Here is a 27,037-nt window from a genome sequence, read left to right as displayed (position 1 = left end):
CTACTCTGTCAAATAAAAACGTGAACTGATGAATGCCTGTCTGGTTTTAATGACTCTCACATCTAAATTAGTTTCTCTAAAAACATAATTAGTTTTATTCTTTTTACATCTCTCTTATGGTATGAAAGTCAATTCCTCATCATTAATTTTCCATTGGATTTTTAGAGGTAAAATTTAAAGTGCTAGAGTAATAATATTGACAAGATATATGATAAAGATGAGGTCTAAAACTGGACAATAATAAGAGAAAATGGAGTCATAATAAGTTTTTTATCCTCTGGGTCATTCTAAGAAGAAATAAACTGAGTGCTAACACTAGTTTTCCTCTGATTTTTGTTAAAATCAGAACCAGGATTTTGTAGATGCAACTTTGTCCAGCAATTTGCATCAAGAAACTCTAGAAATCCAATGGCTGTACAAGGTTGGGAATGGATTATAGTCTTGTTAAGAACCTAACTGACCTCTTAACCAGATTCTGGTCATGACCTAAGCTTCAGGTGTACATGCAGCACTGTGTGGAGCAGATTCCCCTGATTCAGGTGAAGAAGTCTGCTCAGAGCCGACAGCAGCATTGCTTCAAAACACATGGATGGTGGAGCTGGTGGGGAACTTGTTTAAGTGTGCAACTCTAACGCCTGCCAAAAACTCATCCCTGGTTATAGACTGAGTCTCTGGGACTTCAAGGCCATTTCTAGTGCTATCTTTCCAAGTTATTCCTACAAATAATTCCCCCAACTCCACCTCTACCATCATCTTGTCCCAGCCAGAAATGGCCCCCTGCCTGGTCACCAGAGCACTTGTAGATGATTCTCCAATTAGGGTTCCAACATCCAATGTGTCCTGAGAGTCATTTGGGAATATTCTGTCTTAGCGTGTGCCAGTTTGCCATAGGCATCATTTCTTTAGAATGGCATGACCTGGTCCTCATCTAATCCTGTGCCACCAATTTTATGTCCAGTCTCAAACCTGGTCAAAATCCTAGCTGTAATATTATACTGAAGTTTTGCTAAATATTACCATCAGGGACAACTAGGCAAAATGTGCAACCTCTCTGTTATTTCTTATAGTTGCATGTAAAGCTACAATTAGCTTAATAGAAATTCCAAAAATTAAAAGAAAAAATTCTTCCTTGCCCTTTCTGTCTTTTGTTTCAGTCACTGGCATCACCGATCCTCCATCTAGTCATTGGGGTTTGTCTATGGGGAGTCAGTTAACTTACCTTCCTCTGTCTCTGTTTTCTCTTCTGTAAAATAGGGATAATATTAGTGCCTACTTCATGGAGTTTGGGGGGTGTTAAATGACTTTATATTAATGAAGCACTAGGAAGCATGTTAAACTGTTAAAAAGAAAAAATAAATAAAACATCTTGTACTCAACCTTCTCTTTCTGTCCCAGATCCAGTAAGCTACTTAATTCTTATAAATTTTTCTATGATGTGTCTCTCAGATTCTCTGTTTTCACTGTACCTCTGACAATTCAGACCTTCAGAGTCATTGACTCGTCTTACAGTTTTGTCAAGGTGAAGTTAGTTACAGCTTTTCTGCATGCTGTGGTGTCTCCTTTATTGTGCTCAACACTGATTTCCTGTTTCCTTTTTCTATCTCTCTTTCCCTACTGGACTAGAAGGTCCATACTGGAAGGCACCATCTCTTATTTTTCTTTGACATTTCAGCTCCTAGAAAAGTTCCTGATACAAAATAAGTGCTCAGTGAGTATTTCGTGAATGAGTGCTAATTACGAAGGAATAAAACTGGAAAATTCTGAAAGAGATGGGAATACCAGACCACCTGACCTGCCTCTTGAGAAACCTGTATGCAGGTCAGGAAGCAACAGTTAGAACTGGACATGGAACAACAGACTGGTTCCAAATAGGAAAAGGAGTACATCAAGGCTGTATATTGTCACCCTGCTTATTTAACTTATATGCAGAGTACATCATGAGAAACGCTGGGCTGGATGAAGCACAAGCTGGAATCAAGATTGCTGGGAGAAATATCAATAACCTCAGATATGCAGATGACACCACCCTTATGGCAGAAAGTGAAGAGGAACTAAAGAGCCTCTTGATGAAAGTGAAAGAGGAGAGTGAAAAAGTTGGCTTAAAGCTCAACATTCAGAAAACTAAGATCATGGCATCTGGTCCCATCACTTCATGGGAAATAGATGGGGAAACAGTGGCTGACTTTATTTTGGGGGGGCTCCAAAATCACTGTAGATGGTGATTGCAGCCATAAAATTAACAGATGCTTACTCCTTGGAAGGAAAGTTATGACCAACCTAGACAGCATATTAAAAAGCAGAGATATTACTTTGTCAACAAAGGTCCATCTAGTCAAGGCTATGGTTTTTCCAGTGGTCATGCATGGATGTGAGAGTTGGACTACAAAGAAAGCTGATCACCGAAGAATTGATGCTTTTGAACTGTGGTGTTGGAGAAGACTCTTGAGAGTCCCTTGAACTGCAAGGAGATCCAACCAGTCCATCCTAAAGGAGCTCAGTCCTGGGTGTTCATTGGAAGGACTGATGTTGAAGCCAAAATTCCAATACTTTGGCCACATGTTGTGAAGAACTGACTCATTTGAAAAGACCCTGATGCTGGGAAAGATTGAGGGCAGGAGGAGAAGGGGATGACAGAGGATGAGATGGTTGGATGGCATCGCTGACTCAGTGAACATGAGTTTGGGTAAACTCCAGGAGTTGGTGATGGACAGGGAGGACTGGTGTGCTAGGGTTCATGGGGCCACAAAGAGTCGGACACGACTGAGTGACTGAACTGAAACTGAATCTCCTGGCAGCTAGCTCTTTTTATAATTTATTAGATTTGGTCATTTGCAGTCATGGTAGACAATTATAACATGGTCTTGGACAACCATGGAGTCCTTGTGTGTGCCCTACAGATAAGCTTTCACTTTTCTTCTCCCAGGAGCACATTGCCATGAGCTGCCAGGAAGCCTGTTAACTCCTGGACACAGCTCCATTCCCTGCAAGTCACATAAAGTCATATAAAAGTTTGGTAAGAGTCTGGATCATGGAATCCACCCGGCTTCTATAAATATTTGCTGAGTAAAATGAGACCATGATCAGATTAGCACTTGGCATCTTTGCAAAGTAAAATAAGACTGTTACCCTCAGTTCCTGATGATGTTACCAATGCTATGCTTTAATATTTTATTCCTGCATCCTCCCACAGAGTTGTTCAATCACTGGTAAAAGGAAGTAGATATTGTTTGTTATAAGCTGGATCACTTCTATGGAAAATATCCCTGAGATCAGAGGCAAATTTTGTAAAGTATTCCAAGAAATGTTCAGTAACAGGGATTTTACTGGAACTGGGAAGAGGGTTGGCAAAAGTTGCGGTCTGGAGACTGCAAACCTGAACTTCCTTGGAGTCATTCATTATCTCTGCCTGAAGCTGTTGACCAAGATAACACTCTCTTTCTTCTCTGCACAAGCGAAGGAGATGGGCCTGACATCAATCATCATAATAGCTTCTGTTTATTAAGTACTTTTATGTATCTGTTGGGGGCTGGTGATTTAACAGCAACAATGATAACAGCTACCACTACTGAATATTTACTTTGTGCAACGTGCATGTCGTAAGGACCTTACGTAAATTACACCTACATGGCAGTGACCCAGCCACTGAGGGTCCATGTGTATTTTTCATTCATTTTGTGGCCTGAACTCACCCATATCCTTCAGTTTTTGAGGTCTCCCTGTCCTTTTCAGTGAGAACAGGGACCCCAGGCCTTTTCAGTACTAGGCAGCAAACCTCCAACTTAGCCAACTCCAACTTCATTCTAGCAGGCCAGTTCCCCAACAGCAAATGAAGAAACTCTTCAGACAGAAAAAGAACTGAGCACCAAGCATTCAGGATGGCATTTCTGGAAAGGGTCCACTTTAGGTTTAAAGGAAAACTTTGGAAATGATTAGTAAGTTATTTAGAACCTCAATATTTTAAAGTTTGAGGAGTTAACATACTGAGAAATTTAATTTAGATTTCCTTAACACGCTCTTTCATGATAAGAGAGCATTCAGTATATCAGTATATAAATGCTATGCAACAGGACTGCCAAATTGCAACACAGAATGGGAGAAATTTGTCATTTTGAAATGCTAAGGGAATTCTTACCAACGGCATTCTCATCTTGTGAAGCTATTATTTTTCTGAACTATAATATGATTTATAAATCTCTGCTGAGTTTTATACTTCTGACGGGAACAGGCTTGAAATGAAATGTATTTTCTCAGAATATAAAATTCTCCCAGGAGTTGACCAAATGAAGAATAAAAAGAAACATCTCCTGCAACCAAGTTTTCCAATGTCTTGGTCTCTGCTGGCATATCTGTGGGTGAATGTTGGCCTTCAGAGTTCTGAACTCAGCTAGAATCTCTTCTCACTCCCCACACTTTCTTCCTAGGTGACGTCAGCCACTCTAAAAGCTTTGACCCTGACTGCTGCCCCAGTGATTCCCATATCCATCCTCCTCACCCTCCTCATATCTTTCCTGAGTTACACGTCCCTGTGTCTACCCACTGAGACCTTCGTCATGCCCTCCAGACAGTTCAACCTCAGCTCTTTCCTTTCCAAACGTCATTCCTTCTATTTGAATCCCAGGGTTGCAACAGTACTAGCATCTATAGAGATAAGTAAGATACAGTTCCTGCTCCTGGGAAGATTATACTAGCACAGGAGATAGAAAAGTGAACAGGCAATAATAATAGGTCAGTAAGTGCTGGAGTAGGGTTAGCCCAAGGGGTTTTGGCTCTCATAGGATGAGTTTGCAGTCAAGACATCATTCTAAGTAACATCTCGGTTGAGTTCAGTTCAGTTCAGTTCAGTCGCTCAGTTGTGTCTGACTCTCTGCAACCCCATGAATCACAGCACGCCAGGCCTCCCTGTCCATCACCAACTCCCGGAGTTCATTCAAACTCACGTCCACAGAGTTGGTGATACCATCCAGCCATCTCATTCTCTGTTGTCCCCTTCTCCTCCCGCCCCCAACCTTTCCCAGCATCAGAGTCTTTTCCAGTGAGTCAACTCGTCACATGAGGTGGCCAAAGTATTGCAGTTTCAGCTTCAGCATCAGTCCTTCCAGTGAACACCCAGGATTGATCTCCTTTAGAATGGACTGGTTGGATCTCCTTGCAGTCCAAGGGACTCTCAAGAGTCTTCTCCAGCACCACAGTTCAAAAGCATCAATTCTTTGGCGATCAGCTTTCTTTACAGTCCAACTCTCACATCCATACATGACCATTGGAAAAACCATAGCCTTGACTAGATGGACCTTGGTTGGCAAAGTAATGTCTCTGCTTTTTAATATACTATCTAGGTTGGTCATAACTTTCCTTCCAAGGAGTAAGCGTCTTTTAATTTCCTGGCTGTAATCAGCATCTGCAGTGATTTTGGAGCCCAAAAAATAAAGTCTGACACTGTTTCCACTGTTTTTCCATCTATTTCCCATGAAGTGATGGGACCAGATGCTATGTTAGGTAATTGAGGGATATGTGTGTGTGTGTGTGTGAGTGTGTTTGTATGCGTGGTTTATATCAAAGAATCACGAGGAAGAACAGAGGAGTCTTATGGACAGTGGCCCAGAATGTGAGATCATGAAGACAGATTTGGGATATGGTTTGGGTAGGGTGCTCAGGAGGCACTGGACAGGGATAAGGCTAGACCACCAGGGCCTGATCAGAACAAGCCTTGTATCCCTCATTGGATCTGCACAGAGTTTGAAATCCAAAGTGCATGGTCCAAAGAGTTGGCTAAGTTTGGGAATGGGGATGTATGCTTGCATTTTTATGAGGGCTTCATGTTATCATGACCCAGGCTCCATGGAGACCCACTGAAGTCTCAGATCTCCACTGTGTGTGCCATGAGATCCTAAAATACACCCTTCAAAAATCAATCTGAGGTTACGTTTTATAAGAGTTCTTTCCTCACAGTACAGTTATACTCTTTATTCGTAATCATCTTTAATCCTTATAAGCACTCTGAGTCTCAGACAGACTGTGGAATTTGGCAGTAGATGAAAGACCTCAAAACCTTGAGCATGTTACTTAACCTCCCTGCATCTCAGTCATCCTCGCCCATAAGATTAGGATGAAAGTAGCACAAACTCTCATCTTAATCCCTCTGAAAATAAGAGCATTTTGATAAGTTTGCTGAACTTGACCTAAACTGATATGAAGCTGTTTATAGATTTTATTTACTCACTTAGAATGAGTATTCAAATATTTTGCTGCAGAAGATAGATGTGTTTGGTCATGGAGTTGTTAACGGCCTATTGCCATCTTCACTTTCTAATATCTGAAAAACTCTGAATTCAGGAACACATCTAGCCCAAGTGTTTTGATAAAGAATTTGAGGACCTGTAGTATATGTAAAGCATAAGATCATAAGATAATGTACATGAAGGACCTCCCTAGCACAATGAGTGGCACAAAACAAGGGCTTAGAAGTTACAGCTATTATCACAAAGAGGGCCACCTTGACTTTGTAAAACAAGGCTTGAAAGAAACAGAAATATCTTAAAGAAAATGTATTTTTATATCTCTGGCCCCTCAACTATTTATAAGGATAATTTTAGAAAATCTGTGAGTGATGTAATTTTTCTAAGCATCATTTTTTCTGACATTAAATCATGTTGTTGTTGCTCAGTCACATCCAGCTCTTTTGTGATCCCGTGGTCTCTAGCCTGCCAGGTTCCTCTGTCCATAGGATTTCCCAGGCAAGAACACTAGAATGGATTGCCATTTCTGTCTCCAGGGGTTCTTCCTGACTAAGGGATCGAACCTGTGTTTCCTGCATTGCAGGTGGATTCTTTACCACTGAGCCACCAGGGAAGCCCCACCTTTAAATCATAGGAAAGAAGACAATTCAGAGTGTCTGTTACAGACTCTCGCAAAGACAGGTGATGGGAGATTCTGGGAGAGGAAACAGCACAGGTAAGGGAGTGTGGAGTGAAAGAAATGTTCAGAGAAGGAGGGATAAACTTCTCACAGTCTGGCACCCAGGGAGAGTGGCACAAAATGCCGACAAATAAAGCTAGGAGATGTTTGGGGGAATATTTTTATGAAAAGCCTTGAATACCATGGTAGGCTAATATTTTATCCTGTAGATCAGGTGTTTTCAAATCATTTTATCAAGGGAATTTTATTGAAACAAAATTTTATCTGCATGGGAGCTCTGTATACTGCAACCCCACACAAATTCGTTTTTACTTTTTGACCCAAATGCTCTTTTAAAAGGGCATACCGGATCATCTCACTCCTCGGGGCACATTCCTCAAAGATTTCTCATCAAGCTTGGAGTAAAATGCCATCTCCCTGCACGGCTCTGGGTGATCTGGCCCTGCCCACCTTCCCAGCTCATCTCACACCTCCCTGGCTCACCAATGAGCCACAGCCCTCCCCACATCAAGGATCTTACAAAGGATGCTCTCATCTTTGCTCCTCCATCCTGCTTGTCTAATTAGCTTCTACTCATTGAAATCTAAGCGCAGCCACCTTTTCTGGAAGGACCCTTTCCTGGCTTGGTCAGGATCCCCTGTGTTCCACTCTCTCATACCCTGTGGACGTCTCCATTCATTACCTGAGGATTTGTTTGTTTGATACTTTCTCCCCACTATTCTGCCAACTCTGAGAATGGGAAGTGTCCCCATATGTCTTGTTCATGACAGTGTCCCTGTCCAATGCCTGCTCGCAAAGCACACCTCCAGAAACTGCTATATACTGGCCAAAAGAGAGTCATTTTTCAACCTCAAAAATATTCTTTCCAAATTCTACCTGTTGAAAATACACCAGCAGATACAACAGGAAGACAAATGGGAGAGGAGGCAGCTTTGTGTTGAAATGAGGTTGGTTAAGTTGAAATGGTTGCAGCAAGAATGTGGGGCCTGGGATATTTCCCACTAGGCCTCCTCCTTGTCCTCCACAGGGCTCCCTGAGGCATTCTCACTGTGGTAGGATGCTCTACCTAACAGAAGACTTTTTTTTTATTTATTTGGCTTTGGGGTGAATGTTCTCCAGAGTGTTCTTCTGGCCTGAAGAAACTTTCTGCTTGATGGTCAACAGAATGGATAAATATTCACAGTAGCTTTGTGTCAACAGGAAGTATATTTCATTCATTTATTTCAACATCTCTTCTCTCTTGGGGTGGGACAGACTGTAAAAGACATCAGTAGGCTGGCCTCAGTTTTATTCTTTTGTGTAAGACTGGGGGAGAGTAGATATTTCTTTGGAAAGTCATTTGGCATAGGCCCAGACCACTGAGAAAACTGACTCTGTGCTCAGCAGATCCATGCATACTTGGGCTTCCTGGGTTTGAAATCATGTGACATGAGGCAGCTTGTATGACTTTTCCTGGTTCAGTGTGGTCAGCTGTGATGGAGTCAAGAGCTCCCTTTATCTGTTAAATAGGGCAAATCAAAGTGAAAATTACCTTTTGATTGAGTAGCATGGCTGAAGAAAAGCAATAGAAATGGCCTGAGATCCACTGGCACTGTCTCAATGTTGTTCTGTAGACTTCTCAAATTGCTGAAACACTGGGTTTCAGGCCTCTTCAAGGGCAGCTGAAAATCAACAGTTGAGTGGGTTAAAGAAGATGTAGTATGTCTGTGCAATCCTAGATTAAAGAGAAAATATATGCTGGCCAAATCAAGTCATTTTTCAACCTCAGAATATCTTTCCAAATTCTAAGATACTGTGTTTGAGTTTGACATGTTTAAGAGAGATGTAACAGCTGAAGTTGTCTTTGTTCAGAATGTAAGAGACAGTTTCGTCTAGACTTTCAGGAAAGATATAGAATGACATTTTCAGAACAAATCAAAATATATTTTTAAGGTTTTTTCCCCCTTCAGGAAGAGAATTTGACATGCTTCCCTGATTTGAATTTGGTTGATCTATAAATGGCCTCAGTAGTTTGATATAAAACTAGAGTAAATGAACCATTGAGAAAAGTTCCTGAAAATGCTGTTAGTTCACTTTCCTACCTTAACAATAGTGTGAGTATCATCAACATCACCACAATAACTAATATTTATTGAGTGGTTTCTAAGTGTGTGCTGAACTCTTGACATAAGAGTTCTTACCTTAGTTCTCATAGCAATCCTAGGACATAGCTACTATTATTAATACCAGTTTTCCACTGAAGAAACCAAGCCACATGAAGTTAAGGGTACTCCCCCAAAGCCACACAGCTGTAGGTGGGCCAGCAAAAATCTGACGTTCCCCAGACTTACCCTCCTCACCATATGCTTGTGTCTTCTTTCCCCACAGGGCTAGCATCGTACAGAAACGCATCATTTATTTTCAAGATGAAGGCTCTCTGACCAAGAAACTTTGTGAACAAGGTAAGGAGGTCTGGGTGTGTGGACTGGAGAGGGCCAGATAAATGGAAGGTGGCTCAATCAGTCTAAGCATTCAGCCGCTGGGGATTAAGGCAGTTGGGTTTTCTGAGTTCCTCTGGCTTTTGCTTCCTCACGTAGTTCCAATTTTTAATCTGGCTGTGTGCTGTGGATAATTGGATCTGCCTTAAACTCTTAATTACTCAGCTTGATTCCCTCGGTAGGAGATAATATACCTTATATTGGTGTCGTCGTCTCATTATTTTTGTGAAACAGTGATTATTCTGAAGAGATTCCTTGGAATAATTCACAGGACTTAATTAAGGAACACACAGTTGTGTACCTCTAAAAAGCCTGTAATGGTTTTCTGGAATAATCACTAGCAGGAACTTGTGGGGCACCCAGGCAGGATGAGCAGATTTTCTCTAGGGAACAGGAATGCCAAGGGGACTTTGATTTTGTGATCCTCACCTCATCTGGGGATCTGGTCCTTGGATGTGCAGGCACCCTTAGCACACAGGCATGCACGCAATCAGGGGTTACCTTCAGTCCTCCACGACACTGTAATGCCTCCTCAGGCAGTTAAGTTCAGTTCAGTCGCTCAGTCGTGTTCAACTCTTTGCAACCCCATGAATCACAGCATGCCAGGCCTCCCTGTCCATCACCACCTCCCGGAGTTCACTCAAACTCATGTTCATTGAGTCAGTGATGCCATCCAGCCATCTCATCCTCTGTCGTCCCCTTCTCCTCCCGCCCCCAATCCCTCCCAGCATCAGAGTCTTTTTCAGTGAGTCAACTCTTCGCATGAGGTGGCCAAAGTATTAGAGTTTTAGCTTCAACATCAGTCCTTCCAATGAACACCCAGGATTGATCTCCTTTAGAATGGACTGGTTGGATCTCCTTGCAGTTCAAGGGACTCTCAAGAGTCTTCTCCAACACCACAGTTCAAAAGCATCAATTCTTCTGCGCTCAGCTTTCTTTGTAGTCCAACTCTCACATCCATACATGACCACTGGAAAAACAATAGTCTTGACTAGATGGACCTTTGCTGGCAAAGTAATGTCTCTGCTTTTCAATATGCTATCTAGGTTGGTCATAACTTTCCTTCCAAGGAGTAAGCGTCTTTTAATTTCTTGGCTGCAATCACCATCTGCCTCCTAGTACATAGTAAATATACATATATGTACATAACATCCCAGGGCTTATTTATTAATCTACCATGAAAAATTAAGATTTTAAACATCTAAATGTGTTAGAAGTCATTAAAGAACTAAATAAAAGTGGAAAATGTGCTGAAATTATACGTCTTCATGCTCTCTTTTCTATTAATTTTCACAGACCTTTTATTTACCTTTAGAGCAATTCACGGTTTGAGAAGAAATCAGTCTATCACGGTTTGAGAATAAATCATTCTATTTCTAGCAAATCATAAGCTACTAAGAAAAAGAAAAGTTGGTAAATGTCCTCTAGCAAAATAATAATAACTAATTTATTTGTGCTTGTTGTATGCCAGGCACCATTCTAAGTACTTCACATGCCTTAATCATGTCATCAGCACAACAATCCTATGTGGATTACATCATCCCTATTTTACAGATGAGAAGCCTGAGCCATGAAAAGTTTAAATAGCTCACTCAGCATCAGACGGCTCATGAGGAGTTCACAGTTTGAACCTACGAGCCAGTGCCCTAACCATTGCCTTTCTATCAAAGTGCTGTCTCCCAGTTCAGTAGCTTGGGTTGTTGCTTTGGGTAGATCAAAACCTAGGTCTCCCTATGGGTGAATTGGGGCAGAAAATAGGTCGTCTGTGTAGGACTGCTTGGAGAGCATGGAAGGAGCTAAAGGGGGAGAGTTGGCTGCCCTGCATCAGGTCATGCCTGTCAAAGGAGTGAGAGAGCTGAACCTGTGGGCCAGTGCCCTGGGCAGCTTCCAGGTGGGCATCACTATGCATGGATATTCCCTGTATTTCATAGTCCACAGATTTGCTTAACCTTCACCCAAATCCACAACATCTCAGTTCTTGAGACTCTTGGCTTCTAATGGACAATCCAGTCCCTGCCCGGCTTACATGTGATAACATCCAGGTCCTGGGGCATAGAGCTGTGGCTATTCTATCTCACCTCTTGGTTGGCTAATCTTGGCCACCGTGGTGCAGCTTTGTTAGTTTGACTCTCAGAAGACAGCCTTATTTCCTAGATTTGAGGATTCCCAGAATACACTGCACTGTCAGCCTCGTGTATTAACAGCAATCAACAGCTAAAGTGCACTTTCCAAAGCTTCAGGCCTGATGTTGTGAAAGCCTTGTCTAAGCTATGAATATGCTAACATTGTACAGATAAGCATCAATGAAAAGGCACTGCAAATCTCTACCGGTTACCACTTCTGAAGCAGAGAGCCTACCAAAATGCCTAAGCATCAGTTCAGTTCAGTTCAGTCGCTCAGTCGTGTCCGACTCTCCGCGACCCCATGAATCACAGCACACCAGGCCTCCCTGTCCATTACCAACTCCCAGAGTTCACTCAAACTCATGTCCATCGAGTCGGTGATGCCATTCAGCCATCTCACTCTCTGTCGTCCCCTTCTCCTCCCGCCCCCAACCTTTCCTAGCATCAGAGTCTTCTCCAGTATAAGTCTGTATAAAAAGACCTCTTTCCAACAGCAACTTTGTGGACAAAAAAAGACCCAGGAAGACCTGGGCTGTAGGATCGTGAGTTACAGTTGCAGATGATTCCTGGAGGCAGCAGACTCATGAGGAAATCCATCAGTTAGCAAAGCAGATCCCACATAGAAAGTCTTTAAGATACAACCATAGAGCAAAGGGATTCTCTCCAGCTCTTTCATTAAAGTATTCACACTTTTGTTGAGTCAAATCAAATCTATCAAGGAAAGAGAGAAACTAGTGTCTATTTTTTTTCCCCCAGTTAAAGCTATTAATCCATAGGGGAAATCTAAGAATTGCACAGATTAAAAGCCATGGTAATTATTTTTCAAAAGAGATATGAAACATTAAGTTACTTACAATTAAAAGCAGAAACATAAAATATTCCAAAAGGTGAACTATAATAAACAAATGTGCACATATGCTCACTTTAAGACCATGTCACAGACAAGGGAGAAAGAGGAAAAGGTGAAGGGAAAAGCAGAGATGAGAGAAAAATGTAGGTAGAGAAGGGATAATCAGCAAGGGAAGAGAAACAAAAATAAGACCAGAGAGACTTGCCTGGTGGTCCAGTTAAGACTCCATACTGCCAGTGCTAGAGGTTCCCAGATTCCCTCCCTGGTCAGGGGACAAGATCCTATGTGCCTCAAACAAGACCCAGTGTAGCCCTCCCCAACCCCCCCACCCCCCAAAAAAAAAGAATAAGATAAGAGTAGAAAAGGAAGCTGGTATTAAGAGTAGAAATGAGGGAGGCAGTATAGCTTGAGAGATGCTGCAGGGTTTCAGGTTACCTACTTCAAGTTTCAACTTACAAGGGTATTGGGCAGGCCCTACAAGGTTAAGAGAAGAGGGGTAAGTTAACACTTGCTATCACTGCCCTTTGAAAACCTGATTCATTTCCAGTGGGCTTTTCCTCAGTAGGAAACAGCGTGTCTGTTTTTATTTTCAAACTTAGAAATTTATTTTTTTCAATGGAAGCTTCTTTTTCTTTGGAATTCCAATGTGTTTATTATAAGTGCTTTCCCTTGAACCCCTGGATGTATCTTTAAGTTCACTGCTTATATCAGAAAGCCCTTTTGATAAGGTGGAGCTACCAGTTTGCATTATTTTGGTTCTTTGAGAGATTACTGCTGCTTCATTTAACAGTGCTTAGTAGTTGCAGCAGCAGCAGTAGTTACAACTGAAACCCCAGCATGTATCTCTTAACTCTGAAACCCTTTTTCAGAACTAATTTAGTCTTGAGGGAGGTGGGAGGGAGGTTCAAGTTGGGGAACACATGTACACCCGTGGTGGATTCATGTCAATGTATGGCAAAACCAATACAATATTGCAAAATAATTATCTCCAATAAAATAAATAAATTTAAAATTAAAAAAAAATTTTTAATAAAAAAAATAAAACATAGTTGATCATAATGGAAATGTGAAAAGGAAAAACCTTTAGGAGTTACTCATTTATGCCTCCTTTCCTGAAATATATTCATTAGTGCTTGTCCCTTAAGTATCAAAGTGGCTCACACAGCAATCAGATCTGGACTTCATGTACATAGGGAAGCGGAAAGCTTGCTTCTAACACACACAATGTTCTAGCCTCTTCCTAGTGTGCAAAAAGTAGCCAATGATTTCTATTTGGGGTGGTTTCAGATCTCTTCTTTAGGGCTATGGACGGAGGAGCCTGGTGGGCTGCAGTCCATGGGGTCGCGAAGAGTCAGACACAACTGAGCGACTTCACTTTCACTTTTAACTTTCATGTGTTGGAGAAGGAAATGGTAACCCACTCCAGTGTTCTTGCCTGGAGAATCCCAGGGATGGGGGAGCCTGGTGGGCTGCCGTCTATGGGGTTGCACAGAGTCAGACACGACTGAACCGACTTAGCAGTAGCAGCAGCAAAGATCCTGGAGCTCTGTAGATAAATATTTCTTTTAATGCACCATTCTTTGTTTGAAAAAGCTAAGTGAAAAACACACAGATTTCTCCCAGTGGTGTTTATGCAGACCTATCCAGCAGAAGGTCTTTCCTGCAGTGATATAGTATACAGGTGAAGAGTGAGCATGGGCTGTGGATCCAAAAAAGACCTGGGTTCCAGTTCTGCCTGCACCACCCACCAACCCAGTGACTTTGGGCTGGTTACCTAATGTGCCTTAGTTTTATGATCTATAAAATGGGGTTAACAGAAGTCCTGATGTCTTAGGATTGCCAGGATTAGGGATGACAGTATATGGAAAGGAATCAACACATACAAGGACTCTATGCAATGCAGTGATTATTACAGTATCCCATATTTCTGTCTCCATCCTCGAACCCAGAATTCACTTCTTTCACCTATCTCTGATTTTGCATATTCAAACCAAAAGAACTCAGTGAATTCCATAAGGAAGGTTTGTAAAATGCTTTTCCTAACTCTCAAAAAGATTTTTAAACTCTCTTTTGCTGCTCTTTATATAACAGTTAAGATTAAATGCCCAACTTGAAAAAAAAAAAGAGGGAGGGAGAACATTCATGTTAATACCTCCTGAGGAACCAAAGGAAAAGCAGTTGAAGCAAGTTGCATCTGTAGACATTGTTTTCGTCTTGCAGGAAGCAGAACAGACTAAAAGCAACAATGTACAGTTAGGGATGTGGGCCTGACGATCAGAAATATTGAATTTTTTCATGTAATCTCTTTTTTTCCACTTATCAGCTATTCACAGCTAAAAGTGGGGCGGAGAGGGAATCTCGAGTTTTCCCCGGCTGTTTCTATGCTCAGAAGGAAACCTGAACTTATGAACATATTCCCAAACCCCCAACCCTCCCAGTAAAGTCTCTGAAAGCTTGATAAGAAGTGATGTGACTACATATGCATAATTTTTTAGAAATAATTTTCCGCAGTTCCTTATGTCTCTCTGCTTGTTATTGCTCTCTTTCAAAGCTTTCCCTTCTTGTCCTGGCAGTTTGGCCCCAGAGAATATTCCTTAGGAAACACACACACACATGTGTATTCCTCTTGAAATCTGGTGGAGAAATCCTATTGTAGGAGGGATGGGAAAGGAGATTCGGGTCCAGAAAGGATAACAATAAACTTTACCAAGATAGCCTCCATCCCAAATATTCTACGTTATTGGTCCCATAGGTCTCCTCACATTATTAGAGCAAAAGTTCTGATTTATTTTTAATTTGAAAAATATAGTGATCATCCTTAGAGTTAAATAAAATCTGTTATAACTGGACCTGGTTCTGAATTATTAATCAGGAAAAACTGCACTTCAATTCCCAGGTGAATCAGTGTTAAAGCATCCGCCTGCCAATGCAGGAGATGCAAGTTCAATCCCTGGTTCAGGAAGATCCTCTAGAGAAGGAAATAGCAACCCACTCCTGTATTCTTGCTGGGAAAATCCCATGGACAGAGGAGCCTGGTGGGCTATGGTTCATGGGGTCACAAAGAGTTGGACATGACCTAGTGGTGACTAAGCACACACACACAAAAACTGCATTTCACATTCTTTTCCCAAGCATTAAGGACAGGATGAGACCAAGATGTCACTGCTTTATAAATGACTCACAGTTTCTTCCTAACTTGGTGACTTTCCTGACTCTTTCAGATTCCACATTTGATGGGGTAACTGACAAACCAATCCTAGACTGCTGCGCCTGTGGAACTGCTAAGTACAGGCTCACATTTTATGGGAACTGGTCTGAGAAGACACACCCAAAGGATTACCCTCGTGAGTAGAACAGCTATTTTATGGGCTGGGGGAGAGGGTCTTACAAAGTTCTGTCTGATTGTGGGGTACACAAGCTGATGCTGATTACTTACTCATTCATGAAACACATTCCAAATAAGTGAATTCATTGAGACAGGCAGATATCATAGTGGTCGGTATTCAGCTTCTTTGCATAGCATTGTTCTAAGTGTTTTCTTATCTGTGATTTTAAAAAATACTTCTGAGGTCATGCTGCTTATCTTCAGGCCAGATACTTGATCACCTCAGTTCTCTTAAAGTGACTGTATTCATACAACTGGCCTATTTGTGCTGGAAGACCTGGCAAAACGAACCTTGACTTCATAGACCAAGGTCAACAAATATTCAACATCCTCAACCGGAACGTGCATCAGGTGATATATCAGATACCACCTTAGAATCCTTATGGCACCATGCTCCAAGTAGCCAAGACCAATCCATGAGTGTTGTCAGGCAACCCCAAACTTGTTGTTTTAGAGTAGACCCTTAACCAGCACCCTACCAACTCCCTTTTATCAAACAATTGTCTCATCAAATGCCTAACATGTATCAAACACTGTGCTAAACTCTAGTTATATTTATAACAGTGAATAAAACAAGACACAACCCTTGTTTAATGGGGAGAGAGACATTAATTAACCACACAAATGATATGAAAATTACAGCTATGAATAGTGAACTTATTATGTGGTGAGCATTCTCATGTATGTGTCATTTCATCATCAAAATAACTTGTTTTTGTGGATGAATTTACTGGAGATTACAGAGACATCATGATTTACTCCTAGTCCAATGCAAGTACAATTATCCCTCGGTATTCAAGAGAGACTGGTTCCAGGAACTCCATGGATATCAAAATCCATGAATGCTCAGTCCCTTCAATAAAATGACATATGCAGATCCTCCCGTATACTTTAAATCATTTCTAGATTACTTACAATACCTGATACAATGTAAATAGTTGTAAATACATTATAAATGCTGGGTAAATAGCTATTGTGTGGCAAATTCAAGTTTTGTTTTTTAAGACTTTCTAGAATTTTTTTTTTCCCAAATATTTATGACCCATGGTTGGTTGAATCAGCAGTTGTAGAACCCTCAGAGTAAATGGTTAATGGTAGTGGATCCAGGATGCAGAAGAGTTTTGTCAGGCTCCTTGTCCTGCCTTTTGTTTGGATTGCCTTTGAGACGCAGTGTCACCCATTCTCTCTGTGGGTGGCAGGATGTCCGTGTGTGGCACTGAGCATGCTTTTTCTGCTCATTGTGTGTTTTGTTCTTATTCACTTCACTCTGGAGTTGCCACAGCTGGGAAAGAATGGGACGCTGCAGAAAGGGACTAAAAAGGGGGATTTAGGTCAGCCTCAAAGGAAGGGGGGGGCAAAGGGTACATGACTTGGACTTAAGAAGACCCAGTCCAGACCAGAACCTCCACAATCCCCAAACAGCCCACCCAGAGGGGACTCCAGCATTTCTTGGCAGATCAAGAGCCTTATTGTTTAATTTTACCCACATGTAATCAAGGCTTGCGATCTTAGAAGCTTCATACTAGTTCATTCTTCTGACTCTTGATCTGATTCAGCTGGTGTGAGAGACCTGCGTGAACAATCTTGGACTCTGCCTGAGGGGAAAAAAAAAAACACTCAACAAGTATGATGGAAAAAATTTCCTCTAGTATCTTCCATCCACTAACCCAGAGGAAATAAAATGTTACGGGCTCATTACTCATCTTTTGTAATCCTGTGGCACTTCTTGCCCTTTTCTATTCTGACATTGGTTATTTCCCAGAATTTTTTTAAAAGGGTACAGACCATTGTTTCTGGGTCTTTGGGCCAAATCAAGTACAAATCTATACAGAATTTCTGTGGAGTTTTGTTTGGAGTTTCTTAATACATGTATAAGCAGACATGTGTTCCAGATCCCTGAGGATAATAGTTCCATAGTCAGAGGTGAGAGTATGTCCTAATTTTTGATTGGAATAAAATGTGGTTACTATGTTCAGAAAAGCATTTATCACATCATACCATAATTATTTCTTCAGGAGCTTTTCTTCTCCACCACACTGAGGAGTCCTCCAGGACAAGAGCCACAGCATGCTCATCTTTCATTCTTAGTGCCTGCAAATGCCTTTGGCCTTCCCAAGTCCTGGGTACTGATTGGTGGACTCAGAGTGGCATTCACCATGACCCCAGAGGCAGATTTGTAGCCCATATTAGTCATGATGGTCAGTACTGAGCAGGGAAAGAGCCAGACTTTCCCTGGAGGGAAAGGGGTGAATTTGGACACTAAGGGCACTGGAGCAAATTAGAAGGGCACAGAGAGGTGCCCTTGAGAATAATTGGGTCTTGAATAATAGAATAATTGGGAACTTGAGAATTCAATATTCACAGAGGTGATTTCTGCCAGTCTTAAGTCATAGATGACTTTCATTTTACCCCTCCAGGGACGATTCCGTCTTTATAACCAACCCTGGCTGTTAAGCCCAATTTAGTCATGACACTTTTCAGCAATATTGCAAACTGATACATGACAAGTTCTCTTATCATTAATTACTCACCCCAAATTCCACTTTCTCTGCAAGCATCTCAGAGCAGCAGTTCTCAAGCTTTTTCATTTCAGAGTGTCTTATACAGGCTTAAAAATTATTGACAACTTCAACATGCTTTTGTTTAGATGGATTGTGTCTCAGTATTCACCATCTCAAAAATTAAAACAGATATTTTAAAATATCACCTATTAGTTAACTTTAAAAAGTAACATATAATGAATTAACAATGATTAGCTTATTACATGTTGATATATTTTATGAAAATAACTGTATTGTCCAAATAAAAGAAATTTAGTGAAAAGGATGTCATTGTTTTACATTTTTGCAAGTCTCTTTAATGCTTGGTTTAATGGAAGACACCTGGATCCTCATATTTGCCTCTGCATTTAACCTGTTGTGGCATATCTTTTTTTTTTTTTTTTTGGCTTAAGTATATGAATAAAATTCTGTCTCACACAGATATGTAATAGGAAATGAGAGGAATATTTAAATAACCTTTTCAGATAATTACAGATAATCTTATTTGATGCTAAACCCAAACTCTGCAAATGGTAGTTTCTTAAAGGAGAATTACAAGGTGGAATGAGAAACCATATCAGTGAACTTGTACTCTATTATGTTAAAATGCATTGCTTTCCCTTGTACTTTCAATCAATCTTTCACAAATGAATGATTGTATAGCATCATCTATTGGTCATTTGAAAAATATTGGTTTACTGAGTTGTGCAGATAATCCAGATACTGAAACATTTCTTTATGCCACATAAAAAATCACATTTGTTAAGATCATTTCCAATCTCGTCAGTAAAGTGTTAATGTATTGGAAAGCTATCAAATTCATGGCAGTGGATACAAGTTTCCCAAGATCCCAAGCTTTGCTTGAAACCTCAGATTTTATCATTGGTAACAAATACTGTCAGGTCTTTTTCCTGAAGTGACAGGCTCATTTCATTTTTTAAGAAAATGTATGCCAAATTCTCAAGTCTGAATAACCATAATTTGTCATTCATTGTTTCAAGTAAAAATGATGTTTTATGACAATGAAAGTGTCCAACTTGCACCTCAAGCAATTGTACAAGTGCTTTTATTTAATATACAGCAAAAAGGCTTCATGTGTTTTTCCCAATTAGTCATCAGAATAATAAAAACATGTGTACTTAAAGGTAGAGCGTTAATAACACTAATAATGTGTATTGTTTCATCAAGGCTATTCCTTAGTGAAACTGACTTTGGGGTGGTTGTTTAGGGCTAGTCCCTGGTACTAAGGAATACATTTATGATTAATATAGTTCAAGGCCACTGCCTTGACCCTCACTGAGTGCCAGGAGTTTTACTTGCAATTGCTTTTGCCACATCAGTGTTAATGTTGACATACGACAAGAAGAAAATTTTGTCTTAGTATTATTATGAAAGTAGTTTTCACCTCATAGATCCTTCTGAAAGGGCTGGAGGTGGGGGATGGTCTCGGGGGTCTGTAATCGTGCTTGAGAATGTCTGCAATAGGATTAGATAGCAACCTAAGAGGGCTGTCCTTCAGTTGTCTTTGGGAACTTGTCCTTGAGAATTCACACTGGACTCTACACAGATGGCTTTCAGCCATCTGTTGTGGTGGGCCACATCTGCAGTTAGCTCTTCTCAATCATTATTCAAAATGGTTTGTTCCAAATGCTGTTTCTGGGGGTTCCCTCTCTTGGAGGACAGAGTATCCTCCATATCTATGATGCTTCTGTCTCATAGAGGAACTAAGCCTGAGATGAGGAAGGCAGGAAGATGGTATAAATGATCTCTGGCATTCCCTCCAATTGCAATGCCATAGATCACTGCTGGCCATCTGGAAATAGTAAAATCTTTCTCTTTAATTTATTCAATCATTAGTTCATTTATTTGGCTAACTGAAACCTTTTTAACACTCCTAAGTGGGTAGTTTCTAGAAATCCATTTGAAACCTGGATCATTCTAGCTTTACCTTCTAATTTTATTAGTGGAAAAAAATATCCAAACACACACACTAAATTAAGGGCTCAGATCACATAGCCAGAGAGAGTTCAGAACTGAAATCAAAGCTCAGATCTTCTGATTCCCTTTTGCCTTCCTCTGGGGCTATCACAAGGCAGTCTTCTCTCCTCTGCAGTAAAATTACATATCTCATTCACAAAGCATCTTTAATAAGGTCCTGCTATACCACCATGGTCTCTGCTGCTGCTGCTGCTGCTGCTAAGTCACTTCAGTCGTGTCCGACTCTGTGCGACCCCACTGATGGCAGCCCACCAGGCTCCCCCGTCCCTGGGATTCTCCAGGCAAGATCACTGGAGTGGGTTGCCATTTCCTTCTCCAATGTGTGAAAGTGAAAAGTGAAAGTGAAGTCGCTCAGTCGTGTCCGACCCTTAGCGACCCCATGGACTGCAGCCTACCAGGCCCCTCCATCCATAGGATTTTCTAGGCAAGAGTACTGGAGTGGCTTGCCATTGCCTTCTCCGACCATGGTCTCAACTGCTACCAAATTCTGAACATTTTGGTCCCACTGTACAAAGACCTGGGCTGCAGAGATCCTAGTTTAGAAGTCAGAGCTCTGGATTTACTGTTAGGAAAGGACATGCCCCCAGTGTCTGTCGTCGGTACTGCAAGCCTGCAGTGCTCCAGGAGCATTTGTTCTTTACAGGAACCTGGTGAATAGGTAGCATTACCGTGTAGGGATGTCTCAGGGGCTGGAGATATGCCCACTCTTCACCAGGGAATTGGGAGTTGCCTAACAGGTGCTGAGTCTTTTTGCTGTCTTGCTCTGAGCACAGTATCTGGGTTTTTGACAAATGCTTCTACCCCACAGAGACTCTGTAATCTCCCTTGACAATGTCAACTGCATAACTACCCTCTTTTGATGTAACATTGATTTTAATACCATTTGACAAATATATGTTGACAAAAGGAACATTTTTTCCAAGAGCCAATTTTTTTTCATATGGCAACAGATTGCCTAGAATATAAACATGGCCACTGGAATACTCTATGGAATCAAAGTTAATTTCAGTATGAAACTCAGCCATCCTTTCCATGGGTCACTTAATTTTTAAAAATTATTAATTCTTAAATCCAATCACATGAATCATCACCACTCTTAAACTTGGCAACTTCTTTCATTTCTTCATATAGTCAACTGTATGCAGAGTTTCTACATCACATTTGAACACATGCCCTACTCTTCACATTTGATTTGGTTTCCATAGTCATAATTTATAACAGCTTGTTCTAAGTCACTTATCTAACTATTCTTTTATTTGAACATTTAAGTGATGTTAGATCTTTTGCTAATATAGAAAGTTCTACAATAAAATACTTTCTTCTTCAACTCTTCCTTCATTCGTCCACCTTTCTTTGAATTATTTCCTTGAAATAATTTCCAAAGAGTAAGACTGCTGGATTAAAGGATACGGACATTTTTTGGCTCTTGAAAGTTTTTGCCAGATGCCCCTCCAAAACATTTGTGTCAGTTCACTATGTTAACAGTAATGAATAAATATATCTGTTTCTTTTTTTTTTTTAGTTTATTTTATTGGAGGCAAATTACCTTACATTAATATATTGGTTGGTTTTGCCATACATTGACATGAATCCACACCCAGTGTACATGTGTTCCCTTTCTTGAACCCCCCTCCCACCTCCCTCTTCCCCATATCCTCCCTCCAGGTCATCCCCGTGCACCAGCCCCAAGCATCCTGTATCATGCGTCGAACCTGGACTGGTCACTTATGATAATATACATGCTACAATGCCGTTCTCCCCAATCATCCCACCTTCACCCTCTCCCACAGAGTCCCAAAGACTGTTCTATATGCCTATGTCTCTTTTGCAGTCTCGTATACAGGGTTCAGGTTACCATCTTTCTAAATTCCATATATATGCGTTAGTATACTGTATTGATGTTTTTCTTTCTGGCTTACTTCACTCTGTATAATTGGCTCCAATTTCATCCACCTCATTAAAACTGATTCAAATGCATTCTTTTTGATGGCTGAAAAATACTCCATTGTGTATATGTACCAAAGCTTTCTTATCCATTCATCTGCAGATGGACATCTAGGTTGCTTCCATGTCCTGGCTATTATAAACAGTGCTGCAATGAACATTGGAGTACATGTGTCTCTTTCAATTCTGGTCTCCTCGGTGTGTATGCCCAGGAGTGCGATCGCTGGATCATATGGCAGTTCTATTTCCAGTTTTTTGAGGAATCTCCACACTGTTCTCCATAGTGACTGTACTAGTTTGCATTCCCACCAACAGTGTAAGAGGGTTCCCTTTTTTCCACATCCTCTCCAGCATTTATTGCATGTAGACTTTTGGATAGCAGCCATTCTGACTGGTGTGAAATGGTATCTCATTGTGGTTTTGATTTGCATTTCTCTGATTATGAGGGATGTTGAGCATTTTTTCATGTGTTTGTTAGCCATCTTTATGTCTTCTTTGGAGAAATGTCTGTTTAGTTCTTTGGCCCATTTTTTGATTGGGTCACTTAGTTTTCTGGAATTGAGCTGCAGAAACTGCTTGTATATTTTGGAGATTAATCCTTTATCAGTTGCTTCATTTTCTATTATTTTCTCCCATTCTGAAGGCTGTCTTTTCACCTTGCTTATAGTTTCCTTTGCTGTGCAGAAGCTTTTGATTTTAATTAGGTCCCATTTGTTTATTTTTGCTTTTATTTCAAATAATCTGGGAGGTGGGTCTTGGAGGATCCTGCTGTGATTTATGTCAGGGAGTGTTTTGTCTACGTTCTCCTCTAGGAGTTTTATAGTTTCTGGTCTTACATTTAGCTCTCTAATCCATTTTGAGTTTATTTTGGTGTATGGTGTTAGGAAGTGTTCTAGTTTCATTCTTTTACAAGTGGCTGACCAGTTTTCCCAGCACCACTTGTTAAAGAGACTGTCTTTTGTCCATTTTATATTCTCGCCTCCTTTGTCAAAGATAAGGTGTCCATAGGTGCGTGGATTTATGGCAATAAAATGAACAACTTGGAAGAAATGGACAAATTCCTAGAAAAGTACACCTTGCCAAAACTGAACCAGGAAGAAATAGAAAATCTGAACAGACCCATTTCAAGCATGGAAATAGAGGAAGTAATCAGAAAGCTTCCAGCAATCAAAAGCCCAGGTCCAGACGGCTTCACAGCTGAATTCTACCAAAAATTTAGTGAAGAGCTAACACCTATTCTACTCAAACTCTTCCAGAAAATTGCTGAGGAAGGAAAACTTCCAAACTCATTCTATGAGGCCACCATCACCCTAATCCCAAAACCTGGTAAAGATCCCACAAAAAAAGAAAACTACAGCCCAATATCACTGATGAACATAGATGCAAAAATCCTTAACAAAATTCTAGCAATCAGAATCCAACAACACATTAAGAAGATCATATATCATGACCAAGTGGGCTTTATCCCAGGAATGCAAGGATTCTTCAATATCCGCAAATCAATCAACATAATACACCACATTAACAAACTGAAAAATAAAAATCATATGATTATCTCAATAGATGCAGAGAAAGCCTTTGACAAAATACAACATCCATTTATGATAAAAACTCTCCAGAAAGTGGGAATAGAAGGGATATATCTCAACATAATAAAAGCTATATATGACAAACCCACAGCAAACATTATCCTCAATGGTGAATATATCTGTTTCTCCCAGCCTCTTCAGCATCCAGGATCACTTTCTCCACTGGGTTTGGCCAATTAATGGTTATAAAAGATTAATCTTATTTTAAACTGGCATTGATTTAATTACACATTTGAATTTTTTCATATTTATTGTCCTTTGTCTTTAAAGTCAGCCACTGGTGACTGGGGTGTTGGCAGACATCAAGCCTGATTTTGCTTATTACCTCCCCAGGGCTGAGGTCATTATCTGGCACATTGAAAGCCTCGCAATAAATAGTGCTGATGAATGGATGAATGATGAGTAGCAGTTATGAAATGAGCCAGGAAGAGAGTGGAGGGAGATGAACAATGAAAAATCACTGATGAGGTTGTGGCAAGAGGGGGAGTGCTTTATGTTGCTGCTGAGGGGTGAGCACTTTGAATGGGGCAGGAGGTATAAGGGAAGATGGGTAAGGAAGATACTGAAATGATGATGGTAGCTTGGGCTAAGGCAGTGGATGTGGTGATGGAGAGAATGAATAGGTTTGAGTTCCCTTTTAGAAGGAGACTCTGCCATGGATTAGATGTGGAGAAGTGGGAGGGAGAAGCATCAGAACTCACAAGCTTGGAGATGGAGGTATTCTTTCATCTTAAAATATTCCTCAATATTGTCTTTCCATTTTTATAAATGATTGTGAAATCATTTTTATCAAGTTCTGTAAAGGATCCTGTCAGAATTTTAAGTGGGATTGTATTAAATCATCAAATTACTTTGGGAAGAATTGTCAGCTTTATAACATTTAGCTTGCAGAGTTCCTTCCCATTTAAAAATAAGACCATTTGTGCATGTCCTTAGCCCAGTGCCTGTAGCAACAATGAGCCCAATGTGGACCACAGCCCCCTTCTCTTGATCTAGCTTCAGAAATAATTCAACGTTCAGTAAACAATAATTCTACTTCCTGTCATCACTGGGAAATCTCTTTCTGAGCTGAGTAACGGTGCCCATCAGAGCTTCCCAGCTGTGCCACCTCCAGGCTGAGTCACGAACAGAGTTATGTCGCCAGGAAATAGAATTCGGTACCAAGCACATGTGTCATGATACACTGTTTCAGTAAAGAAGCAGCAGAGAGAATAGATTGAACAGCTTTTTCTCTCTCTTCTCCTCCCTTCCCTCCATCTCTTTGGGGAGTCTTAATGCAAAGAAATAGAGGAAAACAACAGAAAAGGAAAAACAAGAGACCTCTTCAAGAAAATTAGAGATTCCAAGGGAACTTTTCATGCAAAGATGAGCTCGATAAAGGACAGAAATGGTATGGACCTAACAGAAGCAGAAGATATTAAGAAGAGGTGGCAGGAATACACAGAAGAACTGTACAAAAAAGATCTTCACGACCAAGATAGTCACGATAATGTGATCACTGACCTAGAGCCAGACATCTTGGAATGTGAAGTCAAGTGGGCCTTAGAAAGCATCACTACGAACAAAGCTAGTGGTGGTGATGGAATTCCAGTTGAGCTATTTCAAGTCTTGAAAGATGATGCTGTGAAAGTGCTGCACTCAATATGCCAGCAGATTTGGAAAACTCAGCAGTGGCCACAGGACTGGAAGAGGTCAGTCTTCATTCCAATCCCAAAGAAAGGCAATGCCAAAGAATGCTCAAACTACCGCACAATTGCACTCATCTCACACGCTAGTAAAGTCATGCTCAAAATTCTCCAAGCCAGGCTTCAGCAGTATGTAAACCGTGAACTCCCAGATGTTCAAGCAGGTTTTAGAAAAGGCAGAGGCACCAGAGATCAAATTGCCAACATCCGCTGGATCATGGAGAAAGCAAGAGAGTTTCAGAAAAACATCTATTTCTGCTTCATTGACTATGCCAAAGCCTTTGACTGTGTGGATCACAATAAACTGTGGAACATTCTGAAAGAGATGGGAATCCCAGACCACCTGACCTGCCTCTTGAGAAACCTGTATGCAGGTCAGGAAGCAACAGTTAGAACCGGTCATGGAACAACAGACTGGTTCCAAATAGGAAAAGGAGTGCGTCAAGGTTGTATATTGTCACCTTGCTTATTTAACTTATATGCAGAGTACATCATGAGGAACGCTGGGCTGGAAGAAGCACAAGCTGGAATCAAGATTGCTGGGAGAAATATCAATAACCTCAGATATGCAGATGACACTACCCTTATGGCAGAAAGTGAAGAGGAACTCAAAAGCCTCTTGATGAAAGTGAAAGAGGAGAGTGAAAAGGTTGGCTTGAAGCTCAACATTCAGAAAACAAAGATCATGGCATCTGGTCCCATCACTTCATGGGAAATAGATGGAAAAACAGTGGAAACAGTGTCAGACTTTGTTTTTTTGGGCTCCAAAATCACTGCAGATGCTGATTGCAGCCATGAAATTAAAAGACGCTTGCTCCTTGGAAGGAAAGTTATGACCAACCTTGATAGTATATTAAAAAGCAGAGACATTACTTTGCCGACCAAGGTCCGTCTAGTCAAGGCAATGGTTTTTCCCGTGGTCATGTATGGATGTGAGAGTTGGACTGTGAAGAAAGCTGATCGCCGAAGAATCGATGCTTTTGAACTGTGGTGTTGGAGAAGACTCTTGAGAGTCCCTTATACTGCAAGGAGATCCAACCAGTCCATTCTAAAGGAGATCAATCCTGGATGTTCATTGGAGGGACTGATGCTAAAGCTGAAACTCCAATACTTTGGCCACCTCATGAGACGAGTTGACTCACTGGAAAAGACTCTGATGCTGGGAAAGGTTGGGGGCGGGAGGAGAAGGGGACGACGGAGAATGAGATGGCTGGATGGCATCACCGACTCTGTGGACATGATTTTGAGTGTACTCCGGGAGTTGGTGATGGACAGGGAGGCCTGGCGTGCTGTGATTCATGGGGTCGCGGAGAGTCGGACACGACTGAGCGACTGAACTGAACTGAACAGCAACAACTCACTGTAGTATGCTTTGAGAGAAGACAAGAAAAAATAATCTCATGTTCCCATAAACAAGCAGGTTGAATGCACATATTAGTCTTTGATCTTTCCTCCAATTCCATAAAAATAACACTAGGTGAATATATATGTATCCAAAAAGATAAGAGGGCCACGCCATACAAGAAATACCACT

At 41.0% G+C, this 27,037-nt stretch overlaps 1 protein-coding gene across 1 annotated transcript in view; it reads left to right on the top strand.

Annotated features, from left to right (window-relative positions):
- Positions 1–27,037, top strand: part of SPON1 (spondin 1) — a 349,778-nt gene that overhangs the window by 139,887 nt on the left and 182,854 nt on the right. The window contains exons 4-5 of the mRNA XM_055423333.2: positions 9,280–9,353; positions 15,584–15,706. Of these exons, the coding sequence (XP_055279308.1) occupies positions 9,280–9,353; positions 15,584–15,706 (197 nt within the window). The remainder of the gene's footprint in view (positions 1–9,279; positions 9,354–15,583; positions 15,707–27,037) is intronic.

This window comes from Moschus berezovskii, chromosome 14 (genome assembly GCF_049115385.1).
Source record: "Moschus berezovskii isolate FMDL1 chromosome 14, NW_MosBer_1.0, whole genome shotgun sequence".
NCBI classification, from domain to species: domain Eukaryota; kingdom Metazoa; phylum Chordata; class Mammalia; order Artiodactyla; family Moschidae; genus Moschus; species Moschus berezovskii.
This window is presented reverse-complemented; position numbering and strand designations above follow the sequence as displayed.